The sequence below is a fragment of the Macadamia integrifolia genome, chromosome 1 (genome assembly GCF_013358625.1).
Source record: "Macadamia integrifolia cultivar HAES 741 chromosome 1, SCU_Mint_v3, whole genome shotgun sequence".
Classification (NCBI taxonomy): Eukaryota; Viridiplantae; Streptophyta; class Magnoliopsida; order Proteales; family Proteaceae; genus Macadamia; species Macadamia integrifolia.
The window spans coordinates 10601440-10618548 of NC_056557.1; the positions used below are offsets into that span (position 1 = coordinate 10601440).

At 36.5% G+C, this 17109-nt stretch overlaps 2 protein-coding genes across 5 annotated transcripts in view; both read right to left on the reverse strand.

Annotated features, from left to right (window-relative positions):
• Positions 1-1873, reverse strand: part of LOC122080325 (mitochondrial pyruvate carrier 1) — a 5252-nt gene extending 3379 nt beyond the window's left edge. The window contains exon 1 of one of the 2 annotated variants that reach the window (XM_042647278.1): positions 1687-1869. The gene's annotated coding sequence lies outside the window, so the exon portion shown is untranslated. Of the gene's footprint in view, positions 1-1686 lie in introns of both variants that reach the window. The other variant, XM_042647283.1, reaches the window with a different exon arrangement.
• Positions 1874-7160: 5287 nt separating this feature from the next.
• On the reverse strand, positions 7161-16553 carry LOC122074434 (putative recombination initiation defects 3). Of its 3 annotated transcripts, none has more exons than XM_042639244.1 (12): positions 14503-15791; positions 14241-14415; positions 12661-12814; positions 11694-11894; positions 10975-11027; positions 10667-10870; positions 10239-10304; positions 10076-10125; positions 9246-9426; positions 8270-8348; positions 7502-7613; positions 7161-7393 (listed from the first exon to the last, which is right to left on the reverse strand). In XM_042639244.1, exons 1-11 carry the CDS (start codon positions 14565-14567, stop codon positions 7504-7506), a joined length of 1338 nt encoding a protein of 445 aa, XP_042495178.1. In that variant the 5' UTR covers positions 14568-15791; the 3' UTR covers positions 7161-7393; positions 7502-7503. The 3 variants fall into 3 exon arrangements, 2 of the variants coding, with proteins under 2 accessions (XP_042495178.1, XP_042495182.1); XM_042639248.1 differs by having other exon boundaries at positions 10676-10870; positions 14503-15722; XR_006138970.1 differs by lacking the exon at positions 8270-8348 and having other exon boundaries at positions 14503-16553.
• Between the last annotated feature and the right edge of the window lie 556 nt (positions 16554-17109).

A 17109-nucleotide genomic window follows, 5' to 3' on the forward strand; every position in this document is an offset into this window, starting at 1 on the left:
AAAAAAAAAAAAGACTAGGAAATACACTAAATGACATGTCAATAATCTAATTAAAATTTCATCAGTTCTACCAGCTGGGGGTTATTGGATTAAAGTAACACAACCAGAAATTATAAGGAGAACACACACAGAACACAGCTCAATATGCAGGGGCAAAATGGTCCGATAATGAGAACAATGGCTGCAGGTTGTATAAACAGACAAAAAAAAAAAACTCAAAAAGCTAATAAATAATTCAGTAACAGCACGATTATTTATTCAGAAAGACAAAACATCAACTAAAAATATAACCAGCAATCAGTAACCATTAGAAATAGCAGCAAAAGATATGCACAAAAACAGCTTGGACACGCCAAGGAATAATAGATTCCCTCTAAAAACCAATCACATTGAATAAAATACAATATACCAAACAGGCAAGTAAAAGTCAAGAATCATATTTTAAGAAATCTACATTAAGTACACCGGAAGCCATGACAGACAGAAGCAGATTGAATAATGTCTCAATTCACTATTATTCAGGCATCTACCGTTCACCAAGCGTTGCCAAGTGAGATTGTGCCTGGCATGCCCCAAAGTCTCAGCCCTTGCCCCAAAACAAGAGATATGCCTAGCATTGTGCACTCTTCAATTTAACAAATAGGCAGTCACAGCATCTTGCTTTGATTGTTTGGAACGATGAATAAAATGTGTGTCCCCGAGCATTGCTGATCGAGGTGGTTCCAGGCATACCCCAAAGTCTCAGACCTTGGCCCTTGGCCCAAGACGAGAGAGAAGCCTAGCATTGTACACTCACCGATGTAATGAATAGGCAGTAAAAACACATATTGATTTGAGAACCACAAAGAAAGGGTGTGAAGAAAAATTCTCCCCTTAGCTGATGCTATAATTGCTTCGTCTATGGGTGCTTCACGTAAACTAAGTCAACTGAAACTCCAACTGGGACTCAAACTGAAGAACAAATTGGAAAATATAAAAGCATTGATTTATCAATGTCTTTGAAAAAGCTATTTTTCTTTTAAATATGCATGAATTTTCTGGTCCATTCTTGTGAATATCAATGTTCTTGGATTTGTTGGCGCATAAAAAGGGTTACTTGCTAGAAAGCCCCTTTAGCAATCGTGGGAATCTCTGAAATGGTCGACAGCTTATATGGATATTGCTAGCTTCCTTAAATGCAGTTGAAATTGCTTATTCAGATGCCATAGACGAAGGTTGGACGATGCCTAAGGCGGAGAAAAATAAAACATACCCACAAAAATCATACCGTTTTAGAGAGAGAGAGAGAGAGAGAGAGAGAGAGAGAGAGAGAGATCAATTCCTAACACTAGCCGGCTATACTTAAAAAAATTCGGGGTTCCAACGTTGCAGAGATCAATTCTAATTCCATTATTTCGAATATCCACTTCTAAATGATGATTGGGTCACAAATGAATATTATTTAATGATCCGATCTAGTTCACTATTCATTGAATTACTTCCAACAAGATGAAAATAAAAGGGGGATTAGGGGTGGGGGAGAAGCAGCAGAAGAACACAAGTCCATGAAATCAATCCAAGCAAATGGTTTTTCTTTCCAAATCGTAAAGAAAAAAGAGGGAAAAAAAGACAAAAAAATTAGAACAAAAGAAAAAATCTATAAAAATAAGTGAGGACTGAAGATTGAGGAGGAGGGTTGGTGGATACCTGGATAGGACTTCACAGAAACAAGAGGAAGAATTCAGGAACCGCTGGGGAAGTCACTACTCCTAACCGTCTTCCTCTACACCCTGGTTCTAACTTCTAACCTTCTCTGTTTCTTTTCCTTTGGACCGCTTTACCCTCTGAGGGGATCTTACTAAGAAGCCTCACACGAGTGACGACTCACACGCCTCGCACCGAAGCAAAGCAGCGAAAAGTGAACGCTCTTAAAAGAAAGAACAAAGAAGAGGGAGTTTAGAATTTTCCATTTTTATTGGTTTATTTTTTTGGTAAATCATTTTTATCGGTTGACATGTCAAATTGTGAAACCGTAGTTTCAAATTTTAGACTGTCTTAGTTAAAAGGTTTAAATAGAACCAACAACAATTCAGTCTTATCCCAACTACATATGATCTAGTCCATAAATTTGACAATGAAGTAAAAGAAAAAGAAATACAACACAATCAATCACTAAAAACCCACTTAAATGGATTTAGCCACATGGATTTTGATTTTTTTTTTTCTGGTTTGAACATAATTGAACTATTTAAAACAATAGTAAATTGTTTAAGTAAACCATTTATAATTGATTAATATATACATAGTGAATTAAAACACAATAGAATAAACAATAATGTAAGAATAAACAAATCCCGCTAAGAAAGTCTACCTAGGTGACTGAGAAGCATCTTTCTTTTTCAAAGATCGCCGACATTTTGAATAAAAAGTTAAAATCAACTACGAGTGGGAGAACCCTCAGTTCGAATAGTAGGGCAACAAGGTTGTTGTTTCAGAGTTCACTTGTAGTCTGTGGTTCAAAATCATTCTTATTCTCAGGTGAAAGGCAATCAGTCGAAAGAACTCATTTAGTATACACAAAAATTAGATTAGGAGAATCCATAGAGATATTTATTGATTTTTTCTTAATAGAATGAATTAGATCAAAGAAAAAGACCTTACAATCATTACCAAAAAAGAATATAGGAATAAACAATTATATTTAATGTTAAATTGAGATCTATTTTGAATACAAAATTAAAAGAGAAATAAGTCACTCGAATAAAAAAATTAAAGGGAGATAGAATGCTGCCCATCAATGTTCCCACACCCAGATACAATCCCTAGTTTTAGGGGTTGTGAAAAGATGCCCTTGCCTCTGAAACTAGTGACTGTTTTAGGGAAAGGAACAAGGACAGGTAGGGTTCCTCTTCCCATAATAATAATAATAAATCCTAATAAAGTTGTTTAAAACCGAAACTACTGAAATTGTTTATTAAGCGGTTTGATTTTGATAAAATCTTGCATCGAACTAAGCCGTTACCTAAATTGAACTGTTTAACAACCATGCCAGGCCATTGGTAAAAACTTTGACTTGGTGAGCCTGAGGCCTTTCCTAATCTACGCCTATTTCTAAGCATTGGGGTGAAGGGTTGGGTGGAGCTCCTCTATGGCACAACAGAGATGGCGATGTCAAAGGTGGCGACGTGCATTTGACACCTGCAGCACTCAAGCGCGGGTCCCAACACATGGGTGCACGTCTCAAGGTGCTTCAAAAAGTCAGACATGCGTTGCCACCCGTGTTGCACCAAAGGAGCAGGATCCGTGAGAGGTTTGCCTAGGGTTTTTATGTTAGGTATAACGAATATATGGGTACAAATATGCATGTACTATACCGCTCTCAATTTGAGTGGCAATGCTTCTATTCCCACGATCTATTGGGTGAAACTATAGGTGTTAATCGGTTCGGTTTCGATGTATATAGTATGATTCGGTTTGGTTCACTTTTATTTGACTAAAATCAAAACTGAACTATTTACTAAAGGGTTGCACTTTATGAAACCGGAACCATTTAGTAAACGGTTTCAATTTCATGGTTTTTAAATGATGTCGGTTTCATGGTTTTATACGGTTTTGATCGCGGTTTAATCCATATGGTTTCTAAACAGTTAGCAATCAGTTTGCTAGTTTATTCGCATGCTTACTAAAATTTGCTTTTGTTGATAAACGCTTCAATCTTGTATCAACTTAAATGAGGCATTGAACAAGCAATGATTTAACTACATAATTACATAATAGAAGTAAAGTACTGAATAGACTGTTAGACAACCTCTATGGTCCTTAATTCTTCCCTAAATTAAACCCATCATGTTTTTCTAAAACAACCAAACAACCAAGCAGAAGAATAAAAATTACATGGAGAAAGTAAAATACAAACAAAGTTGCTAACGAACACAACTTATCATTAGTATTCTAAAATTAAAGAGCATGAGGCACTGAAAGCACATCAATTAACCCCTTATTCTATTAAATTGCTATAAGGATTAAATGAGAAGGTTTTGACGGTATAAACGGTTTGATTTTCATGGAGTCAATTCGGTTTGAAATCAACAGGTTAAATGGTTAGAACCGAACCGACCCGTTTAGTTAATCGGTCTTAATCTTAAAACTTGAACCGAACCATTTATTAAACGGTTTTGTGATTTCGGTATAAACCTCTCAATTCAATTTCGGTTTCAAATTCACATACTTTTAGGTGAAACCGTCGAGCTCACCCCCCCCCCCCAAAAATAAATAAAATAAAATAAATAAAAGATCTTAAATCTTATCACCAAGATCAAGTTTTTTTTTTTTTTTCAAGACGCAATACTAACATTTTGGCTGTAAAACAACTTCTGGTTAATAGGAATCTTGCTTCTAAGCCAATATGTTCATTGTGTAATTCATAAGAATATATTTTTATACATACTTTATTTCTCTATCTTTTTTGTGGCTCTATGATTGTTAGTTTCTCACTTTAGAATTAATACCTAGAATTTTCAAAGTGTGCACTTTTAAAGAACAGCTCAACTTTAAAAAAGTAGTGGACCTTAACCTCTAATTGCCCACAAATTTGGATCTCACCAAATTTTTCACATGGTAGAAATTTGGGTGATGAAAGAGAGTCTAGATCCCCTGCGGTAAGCAGTGAGCAATGAACGACAATAAGCATCCAACGGCTGAGAAAGCCTCAATAAGCACCCTAACCATTGGTTGCTCACTACTTGCTCACGAGGCTTTCGCATGTCTGAGATCCAAGGAATGAGAACTACGCAGCCTTACCCTGAAAATGTCAAGAGACTGTTTCAACCGCATGACTATCAAGTCATAAAAAATAGCTCAACTTTCTTTCTGGAAAATTTAAAGATGTGCCTAATAAATCTAACTTTAACATTCAGTGGTCTTCCTTATTATGGCAGATTTCGAGAACCAAAAATAGGGTCATTTTACAACCACATTGACCTTGAATTGTGGAGCACTATAGTTGGTTTCTTTGATTTAATTGAAGAAGGTTGCATTTCTCCTAGTCCGATTTCTTGCCAGTCTCAGCCTTGTTCTCCTACTGTTTCTCATTGCTTGTCTATCTGCCCCAAAAACGCTACATTATCAACTTTGATGGTGGTGGAATGCTTAGCTGAGGCAAGGAAGTAGGGGTGTGATTACTAGCAGCAATGTGGGAAGTTTTATTGTTGCCAAATGTTAAGTCAGTACTGGTGTTTCTGCAGTAGCCATCGAGGAAGATGCTGTTGGAGATGGTCTTTTACTGGCTTTGAGCTTAAATTTTATAATGCTTTGGTTTATATTTTCTGATTGTTTGGCTATTGTAAATCCCATTAATGGTGTTTTAAACTTTTTATGTCCTCATATTAAGCATCTATGATTTTTGTAGAAGAATTTTTTTTCTTTAGTTCTCAGTTTTCTATTGTTAATGAAACTCATGTTCCTCACTCTTTTAATAGGGAAGCACATCTCTTAGCTAAGGGGCTTCAGTTTGATGGTTTACTCTAACTTTTCTTGTTCATTTTGTTCCTAGTTAGATATTATACTCAGTTTTTCAATCAAAAATTTCTTTGTTGTAACCAAAAAAAAAAAAGAAAAATCATTAGCCATATTTGTTGATTGGAGAGCAAGATCCACTTAGCCAACCCCATTTATTACGACAACCACCACCACACCAAGAGACGCTTCCCTCCTGTTGTATTCAATAACCATACTCATTATCCTTATGACACAATTGTATAATTAACTACGGAAATAATAGAAAAAAATACCCACTTGCACTTGTCTATACATAGGCATAGGCGGATGAGAAAAAATTGTGCTGAAGATGCCTTTGCATGACTTTCCATTGGTCTGTGTGTTGGTTTGGTGGCTGCACAAATGGATAACATTCTCTTGCCCTAACCAAAACCTTTAATATTAATTTCACTTAACTAATACTATCGATCCATCTTGGCACTGGTATTGGCATCAAATGGACATAACTGATAATAAAATGAATTGATCCCTACCAATGTTTTGGACCCTAAGCTTATTATTAAGGGTGTCAATCGGTCGATTTGGTTTAGTTTTGATCCGGCTGAATCGATTTCGGTCTAGGAATGAGGGAGAAAAAAATCAATCTATTGAGGAACTTTGATTTTCAGTTGGTTTTGGCTTCGGTCTTGTTTTGGTTTTGATTTACTTCGATTTTTTAATGTTGGGTTAAAACCGGTTTAGATCGATTTATTATCGGGCTTGAACCATGATGAAATCTTACATTCAAAACTAGTAGTAACAAAAGATTTGACGAAAATACTTTAAATTTATAATTAAATAATGGTTTATCATTATAACAGAAAGAAAACTAATATTAAAACCGATGGATAAACTAAATACTAAGAAGATAATTAATATTAAAATCACAAAATGAACCCTATTGTCCAATCATTTATTTAACTATCCAACTAATTTTGTGTAATGAACAAGTGGAAATCAATGGAAGCATTGTTACAATTTACAAATCAATTTCTCTATTCATAACCTCATATTCTTTGATTTTCAACAATTCCCATTACAATAAATAATATTCTCACTAATATTGAAAAAAGTGGATAATCAATTCACCAATTTATAATCTCATAATCATTTTTTTTTTCTGTTCTATTTGCTTTTTTTTATTGGTCAGTTCGATTTGAATAAGTTTTCAGCTGGTCCCAATATACCTCAGTCCAAAACCAATCTAATAAGAACCAGTATGATTCGATCCAGATTTTTTTAGTCAGTTTTATCGGCTAGGGCTAGGTTTTGACACCCCTACTTATTATATAAAGGAAAAAAGGTTCCCTGAATCCTATACGATACTATTTTTTTGCACCTCAGTGGTGCTCTCCCTTATGCCGTTTGCTCCTCACAAATAAAACAAAAGGACCAGATCGGACTGTAACATCTCAACAATTCGACCTCCAGTGACTCCAGTACGGTTTCTGTGGCCCGGATTTGGGCTCAAGCCTATATATAAAATTGTTGGGCTGGGGCCCAGGCCCATGGGGTAAATCACTCCGGCTGACCTGGTAAAATCCCTCCATGGAACTACAGGTAGCAAGCAACAAGTACAGCTCTGAAGTCTGCATGCGATGAATCACAGCATAAATCTTTAGGAAATGCGCATCCATGACTCCATGTAGGCAACAAAATATCTCTTCTTTATCTTTCTAAAAAAGAGCTACAATTTAATCTCAATCCTCACCTAACTGCAATTTCCATCTTTTTATAGAAAATTAGAAACTCACTGAGATGAACCAAACCAATGAGATCAAATTGCAGTATGACACCCACTGTAGGTAAATTCTAATCGAGGAATGCTTCAGAAGCATTTCTGTTTTGAAGTGGCACGCATTACTCAGATTTGAATTTTCTGTCCATAAAAGTCATATAGGAGGTTATCATTGGCACAATCTAAGATCATAATACATCTCTTTGCAAAGCAAGAAATAATGACAGTTGCAAATTGCCAACATATTACCTTCAGTTCAAAATTATGGGATTTAGGAGTTTTCTCTTTCGCCTTCTCCTGGCTTTCCTCAAAATCTGCTCTGTTTCTTGTCTTGTTTCCTCCATCAAATAGCTTCCTGTGCCTTCACCAAGAATAGAGATCAATCAGTTCAGTAGTAAGGTTACTAATAAAGCTTTAAACTCTAAATCATAATATTCATTCTTATGTCACTAGTCTACATGTTTCAATATATTTCAAAATGAATAAATACAGTTCATCATCTTAAGCTTTAAATAATAGTTAAGATTCATAATGAGGATAGTAATAAAGTCAGACCATGTATGTTTTCAAACATGTAAAAATGATAAAACTAACTGACAGGATTAATCAGACTTCAAGAAACTGGGGGGAGGGTCATGTTTACTGCTTAACTGTATTAAGGAGAACAAAAGAACTACAGGACACCGAGGAGAAATATTATGACTAGAAACTAGTCAGTTGGGTGATGACTAATCCATTGCCTATAATATAAATAGATCAACTCTACCTCAAAACTGCCAATGAAATCATGGCTTAGTTGAGTTGATAAACTAGTCATTGCCTGGGCTATGGTTAGCTACTCTCCCTTTCTCAAGGATTTTAAGTTGATTTGGCATCTGAGAGCCGAAAGGAACTAGGGCCAGTTAACCTTTTATTTATTATTACTTATGCACGTTATGGTTTCTGGTGAAAAGAGATTCATAGACAACTACTCACATGGACTACATAAAATCCACAAGCCAAGTTTGTTTTACTTACCTGACTTCTTTTCTTCAAGCAAGAAGGAAAAACCTCCATCATTATCTTCATCTGATATAACTATTCTCCATTCTTTTTCCTGAATTACCCAAGCTCAAGTCAGTTGATGTAAATGGCTCTCCCACATATTATACGGTGGTAATATGTCTAGGAAGTAGAATGGAGTGGCAATAGAAGTTACTAGTTGCTATAGCAGACTTCAGGCATGGAAGGAGGGGGAGGGGAAGAAAGACACACATAGTATAAATGAAAGCTAATAATGCTTTGAAAATGGGGAGAGATCATTGTTCAAAAGTTATTAGTGAACTATTTCTACAAGCTTGACTGCTCGCTGGTGCTGTTAAAGAGAACACAAACAGGCTTAGTGACATGAGGGAACTCCCATTGAAAGATACAATCCAGTCTACTTGGATGCAAGCTGCCTAATTAACTGAATGAAATGAGGGAACTCCCAAGGCTCCTCTAAACTCTTTAAGTGTAAGACATTCAGGTTATGACAGTTTTCGCAATCGCCTTCCATTATTACTCCATCATAACCTTTCCAGGTCACAAGTCCCAAACCAATTCTCAAGTAGATCAGCTCAATGGAAATACAACCCCCCACTAGGACCTCTATTACACCCAACCACACTGAACCATGAGTCAGTCTAATAGAGCCACCACCCAGGATTGACCATGGTACCCAGAGAACAGCTACTAAAATTTAAATCACTTCTCCACGGTTAGAATTTTAGTCAAATTACATGTTTCCTCTTTTTATTTGTATCCTACTGCTCTTTTATGCCATAAGAAAGTTCTTCGGGGTTTTTTTTCAATCACAACAGAAATAATATCATCCATGAAAGAATAAAACAAAAAATATTATTCAGTTCAACCTTACTGCCATCCTATCCTCTTTCACACTCTTAATGGATTAATTAACACAAAGGATTAAAACGTGCACCCTCAATGACCAATAAATTATTAGTAAGAATACCTGTTCCATGAGGTGATTTTCCTCCCGTTTCTTCTCTGTATTTTCCTCTCTAATAGAGGAAGTTGCTTTTTGTGGTTTAACAGACTTCCATCTTCCTGTTTCTGTCTTTGGGTTCAGATTTTCTTGTGCTTTAACCTTTGAAGGCATCACTGGACTGGGACGAGGTATATTCTCTTGGGTGCTAAAGAAGGTAATGGAAAATATGTAAATAAAACAGTAAAGTAAAAATAACCAAAAACGTAACTACTGTATATGCTCCAACATTGTTAGAAATCATTATTAGGATTATTAGGTCATTAGCTAAATCCAAGAAAATGGATAAAATGAAAGTACACCAAACAGTTCTTTCTTAAATCAACAAGCAAATCATTTGTTTGCATATGCAAGTTGACCAACATATGCCCTCTGAAAAGTCAACATAACTCATCCGTTGGTACTGGATATTTCAAATGCCCCATGGCTGTGCCACCTGCTTTGCAGGCTCTTACATGTAGTTTGCATCTAGATGCTATGTCCCTAAGTCAACTAACACGCAGGATATTGAATGTATAATCCTCAATTCACCAAAATGAAAGCAATCTAGTGGTGCTCTAGTCTTCTCCCTAAGGGGTCTTCAGATTGCTTAACCTTTTCAACATGCATGCACACTCACTCACATACCTGAGTGAATTACCACCCCCTTTCAGGGCTTTTTTATAGGGGGGGGGGGGGGGGGAGGTTGTTATTCCTGAGGAGGTGACCTTCCCTTCCACTATGTTGGATGAAACCTCGTCATATAATTGCATGTGTAATCAAGGTCAAAAAGGAAAATGTGAGCCTCAGAAACATACTCGGTTACTGGTTGCTCTTTCTGAGACTGAGCAGCTCGACGGCCTTTCTTCTGGATTACAAGGTGTAAAAGCTTCTTAAGTGAAAGGAATGTAGAACTGATGGGCATAAAAGAAAAAAAAAAAAAAATAGAAGGACATCATGCCACGAGCGGAAAGAAATTACCTTTGGTGGTTGACTGGTGAGTATCTGACAACTCTGGTTTGGAGCCTTTATACTACTGGACATTGCCTGTATGGGATACACAGAAGGAGTTCCATCAATAGGGCTAGAAAACATGTGAACAAGATTATTCTTCAAAATTTTAGAGTTCTTATGAGGTAAATTTATTTACAAAAAACTAATTATAACCATTTTTGTTTACTCTCCCATGCCAAGCATCTAATTCAACTTTTTAAAGGCATGCACCTTATACAAACAGTGGGTTCAACATTGAGAGTTTGAAAAGAGCTTGCACTAGAAAAGAACAGTGTAATAAGTTGCATACCTCCATCTCAATTTTTTTCTTTCCAAATTTCAGATTCGAAAAAAACAAAATGCTAGAAATTCTGAAGCAGTTCAGAAATTTTGAAAGTAAATCTTCACGAGAGTACCATACGCACTTCCACTTCTTTACTGAAGGCTTCATTAAGTTCATTTTGCAACTTCAGTAATCGTCCTTCAATCTGGTTTGGTATAGCAGAAAGCACAGAAACAGTCTCTTGTAATTTGTGTTGGTGCAAATCTTTTTTCAATTGATCATGAATTGAGCTCAAGCTCTCGTCGAGGCTGGCTTTGATATCATCCTGTCCCTTAAGCTGGTTATCATCATCTCATTTCAGTTGTAAGAAGGGATACATTCATGGATTTATGAAGGACAAAAAATTAAAGAAAGTTAACAGAAAGAATCTCCTTTTGTTACCATTTTCTTCAGTGAGTTATCCTGAATGATCAACTTCTGCCCTATGCCTTCCACTGTAAGAGGAATCACAATACAAAATTAATTATGTTCTTTGAATGTCTGATTATTTTCCAAAATTTATAATTCTTTATTTTTTTCTCCCCTCATTGTTGAAAAAAAAAGAAAAGATATTTTTTTTGAAGTTTTCCTCAGAATAATGGTTTTTTGTTTAGTTACTAGGGGCTTAGCATTGAGGTGAACAGACGACAAATGTGAACTAATTAGCCAAATGTTGTGTCAAGGAGTTGCAATATTTTTTCTCGGTGGTGGATTTGCCATGGAGTTGTGAAATTTGAGATGCATGTTTTATGCATTTTAACTGCTCGTAGTTCCCATGAGATTCCTTGTCAATGAAAATATAAGTTCCCATATTTTATTCTGAAGAATTACAGTTTGTTCCGCACAACTGCACAAGCATGCTTGCTTAGTTTTTGAAATGTCATTTTCACCTTGATAAGGAAATGGACCTAAAAAAAGAGTACTACGAGCTGTTGGAAATCACTGATTCCATTTCATTATTTAGGTTTTGCTCCATATGGTTTAAGAACTTAAAACAGACACATTTGCAAAGAATGGCAGTTGCAGCATACATTGTAACCACTGACTGCAGCTTTACAATGGATAAATATTTGTCCCTTCCCATATGGAGTTTCCAGCATTTAAGAAAGAAGAAAACTCACTTTCCAGTGATACTTCTTTAATAGCTTTGTTCACTTGCATGATATCACCATGAACAGAGTCAATGACCCTTCCTGGTACTTCTTTAATTGCTTTGCTCACTTGCATGATATCACCCTGAACAGCATCCAGGTCCCTTACAAACCTTCTCAGTGAAGTTTCCATCACTCCAATCCGCTGCTCAAGTTCTTCAGAAACCTGACCTGTTCAGGGAAACCAATATCAGTACCCTTGCAAAATGAACTAGCATCGGCAATGGCACAAGCTCAAGTGAGCTAAGAAACATTAAAATACAGTAAGGAATACTAGCACTATATGATGGTTTGACCTATGAGTCATGAATCATAGCATTACACAATTCGATAAAACAGAGCAATAAGGTGTGTTTTTTTCTTTCTGCAAGCATTTTTCAATACTTTTTCCTTTTAAAATGTTTTAAGTTCAAATTGATGGCTGAGCACTTTCTGGGTCATATTCCAGCTGACTTTAGCTTTGCCAGCTTGTGGTTCCAATCTAGTCTCAGGCATGGCCTATGGCACATAGCACAGGCCTGCCTCATTTACATTTTGATAACCTCAGCTTAGGCTTGGCAAAAATATTGGTCTAGAAGGACCATAAATGAAAGCCTGCCATTCAAAAATACTCACTCTCTCCAACTAAGCAAGAAGCTTCTTTTTTTTTTCCCATAACCAACTTATTAAACATAATACACTAGAAGATAACATATGATATATGTGAGAATATAAAGGGACATGTAAAGCCAACCACAGCTTTCTCATCTTCATTTAGCCAGATTAGTTTAATCTAGAGCTAAGCCTCAGATCACAGTCCACAACAAACCTCACTCATGCTCAAGTGAGAGGTCAGCTCATTGACAACCTGACCTATTGGGTGAATTGCAACAAAGACTTAATCATGTATATTCAGAACTTCATCAGTGAATCATTTGGAGTATCTTGGAGAAATTACATCTGTGATCTGGAATTGAAACAGAGCTCAATTTGCGTGCAGGGTTGTTGGAAGATATTGACAATGCCATCTGAGATTCATCTCGTGTATATGCAATTGGCGGCAAGGAAGAAACCCTCTTCATGGAACTCTTCCTTTCTTGAGATCCAATTCTCTGTGTAAGAAGAAAATTAATAGAGAAAAAAAAATATTGAAAATTTATATCAAGTAAGTTAGTAACTCAGAACAAAGAGACAGGGAGAGAGAGATACATAGAGTTCTGCTGATTAAAATAAATCATCACTATGCCTAAATTTTTAGATGATATTTATTATATAAAAGAATAGAGATTTTTTTTTTTTTTTTTTCTCCTTTTGCCAGATCGATCTGAAAATCATTTATAATTGGTCCATTATTTAGAATAGGCAAGACGCATTGATGTAGAAATCCAAAAATGTTAAAACCTATATGAAATATAGTGAGTTTACGACAAAAATGCTTGTCATTGTAGACAAAGCAGGGGGATAAACTTGGCCTTGATACCAATTCCTCTCTGGGAAGAATGAACAACAAACTATGACTTATACAAGCACTTAAAACATCGTTAACATAGTAGACAAGCATAAGAATAAACTTGGTCCCACGGCTCCTCTACATACTGCATTGAGATCAACTATGGAAAAGAATTTCTTTCCAAAGCATAGGTTTTGGGACGTTCATTATTTGTCTGCTGCTGATACAAGTCTTTTTTTTTTTTTTTTTTGGGGGGGGGTGTGGGGAGGTAATATGGTGCAATAAAATACCATCTTCCTTTCTGTTCTTTTCTTTCGGGGCCATTGATAGCCAGCGGTTTTTATTAAGAATGAGAAAGCAACAAAATACAATCATTCAGAAATTTTGAAAATGAGAGCAGAAGAAGGAAGTTTTTAACAGTTAAAACAGAACCTTTCATAAGTGGGACAAAGAGGGAACGCTTGTATCAGCATTATTATTAAAGTTATTATTCACAATTTTATTCTTCAAACAAGGTAAGTAAAACACACGCACAGAGAGAGAGAGAGAGAGAGAGAGAGAGAGAGTTGCCAATAAATAAAATGAAAAAAGAGGAATTAGATCCCTGGAGATCCGCAGAAACTATTACCGAGCGACATCAAATGAGAATACTTTGTTTCTAGGTTCCTCCAGAATTAGAAGTTGGTGGCTTTCTGAAATATTAGGAGTTGGATATTTACAGTTCTCTTTCTCCATTTTGTTTGGAAAGTAAATTTTCAGAGAAGGGATAAAAGTGAAATGAGAAGTGAATAGCACTAGAACTCAGTCAAACTTATGACATAATCATATAGAGATACAGAACTTATGACAATAATCATATAGAGATACAGAAGTTCTTCAAAGCAGAGAATGAATCATCAAAAATTCAATATTTATTTAGGTCAATGTCAAAGCAAAAGAGACAATATCTGAGCTATCAAATCGATATAGAGAGAACTGAATATTGAATATATAACATAGGAAGATCTTTTATCCACGATGAATCTCAAATCACTGATTTGTTCTCTTCCTACAATCCTCGAGAAGTGAAACAAATTTGAAATCGTTACCTGTTCATTATTTAGAATCTCATCAAGAGAATTCTGAGAGAGCTGAGACGACATTCCAATCTGGGATGAAACTTGCGAGAACGACTGCTGTGATTGCTGCGATCGGAGCTGATAGCCTTGAGTTTTGGCCAAAGCCGAATCCGTTGCCAAAGGCCTTGGATTTGAATTTTCTCTCCTGCGAACAGATCAAAATGAGGAGAAAAAGAACAAGATACGATACTATTGAAAAAGAAGCAGATAACCAATTTTAACAGATCCGAACCTGGAGTGAGGAGGAAAAACTGAAATCGAACTCAAATCACATGCTTTATTGATCTTTAACTTCATTTAAACTAAACTGTAGGATAGATCGAGATCCGGACAAGCGCAACTTCTTTCGACAGTTGCAGAAGATTGAGAATGCGACGATTCTGAACTGTATAGTAATTCGTAACTTCTTCGATCAATTGTAGCTTGTTTCGACAGTTGCAGAAGATAGATAATGTGACGACTGTGAACTGTATCGTAACTTCTTCAATCAATTGCAGCTTCTTTCGAGCAGGAGATCTAGATTTGAGCATCCGATTTAAAGCTTGAATGGACACAGAATGGGCGATTTTCTCGAATCTCGATTCCCAGTCGCCTTTTATACATGGCGGCTTAGTGATCCTGAAGTAATATTTCTGGCGGGAAATCCAATTTAAACGTTGGTTGGACCATTGGACTAGTGGACCACACCTCCTTCACTAGTCCGGATGTTGCAACGCCGCATCAACAATTGAAAGTTGCCACGTCGCATTCTTGTAACCCGGTTCCAGCTCACATGATAAAATAAGAAGTCCATTTTTTCATTTCTATTTCTCATAATTCCAGGGATTGGTGGGGTTGGGACTTGGGAGTGAGTGTGACCCAACTCCATTATTGCGCGATAGAGGTGGTAGCGTAAATCCAACGTCTTGGAGTGTCCTGGCATGGAATCGAATACACGAGCCTATGCCCCAAAGAGTTTCAGGGCGTTGGATCTGCATTGCCATCTTTATTGCAAAATAGAGGAGCCTTGCTCGGGTGGGGAGACTCGCATCAGGATCCTCTCTCACGCCCCCAGTGCATAGACATCAATGGTTGAGTGGATCTAGGGGTGTGTGCTCGGGTCTTCCCAGCCATCCGATACACATTAGGGAGCTAGGCATGTTGGAAAGGATCTATACTGAGAGCAACTCTCTACTTATATTTTAAAAATTTCCTTCACTTATATGATCATATTTTTCTACCCAAAAAAATGACCTATTCAACCCCTTATAATATGAACCCCGAACATTAGGCTATGTTTGTTTGTCATGATGAAAAGCAAAGTCTTATATAAGATTGACTGTGTTTGGTCACATAGAAATAGATAAAAAAGAGATGAGTGAGGCTCCTTTGTGGCGTCTTATGGTGTGTGGCACACATCCAAAGGCTGTGCACCCCTTGGATGTCCACCCGTGTGCTGTGATGTGTGCCTGAGTGCTAACAGCCGCCGAATGTACACTGCACACCACACCAGGCAATAGAGGAGCCGAATCCAAAAGAGACTTGAATAGAAAAAAAAAAAAAAAAAAGAAAGGAAAAAATGGAAGTATACATAGAGAGACTTCTTCATCTCATACCTCTAACACAGATATTCAAAAGAACCTGCATGACTAGTCCATATGTAATATTGTAGCTTTTAAGCATCCAATCTCTGTTATCAATAGCTCCAAACAAGTTTTACAAATCAAACTTATACTTGCCTTCTCAAATCAGAAATATTCAAATAATAGATGCATTAAAAGTGGGAAAAATAACTATTAAACTACACAAATACTATCCCAGTAAGATCATCCATCATCCATCATCCATCATCCATCATCCATAATCATCTATAAGACTTTAAAGCAAATGGAAACTTATGATCTATGGTCCACGAATACATTGAACTTGCCTAAAGTGTTCTTGGGCTGTAACAATTGCTTGGGGAGACTCACCATCATCTTCATCTTCTTCTTCTTTCCTGATCATCTCACTTGAATCAATTTGAGAATCCAATCTAGGAGTGCAAAGAAGCAAAAGAAGATCCATAAAACAACTCAACACCGGATACGAACTAGATAAAGCATCAACCATTTTCATCTAGGAGTGATAGGTGCTTGAACTCCTCCTCAACAATGAAATTTCTTATAACATGAAATGGAATTAAGTAGGTGTGGCCTTGTGGGTGTCAAGTCAATGAAAGGAGCATGAAAATTGCAAGGTAACTACTCCTAATTGGTTTTCAACGGTGGCGGCCGGTGGTGTTGTTTTGTCTCATCTTTGGTTCAATGGCTGAGAATGGCTTACCCAAAAGTCATCAGAAAATAAATAAGGAAAAGAAAAGAAAAAGTTCTTTCTTCTTTGATTGGTGAATGAATTAAAGTATTATTCCAACACTTATAATTGAGACACGTATACTCAGTGTTGAAAAATTAAATCACAATTTAAAGTGATCACTTATCACCATATCTTCACTAGATCGATCCTTTTCATCCATAACTTGACAAAAAAAAAAGTTGTTTTATTTTTGTGTTTTTTAAATCCCAAGGTGAGTCGGATTCATGAACTCAAAGGCCATTTGGTAGTGTTCATAAAAAACGTTTCTAGCGTTTTTGAGTGTTAATAGAACCAAAAAACGCAAAAAACCGTTTGGTTCTATAAAGCTCCGTTCCTGTTTTTTTGAAACTCAAAGTACATAAAAAACGAAAAATCAGTGATTTGACGAAACACCCCGCTCCCTGTTCTGTCGGTGGGTTTCGTTTCAAAATAATATCTGTTGAAACAATCGTTCCCGACGGTCCGCGACAGAGAGAGGAGAGCAGAGGAGAGAAGCCAGAACCCA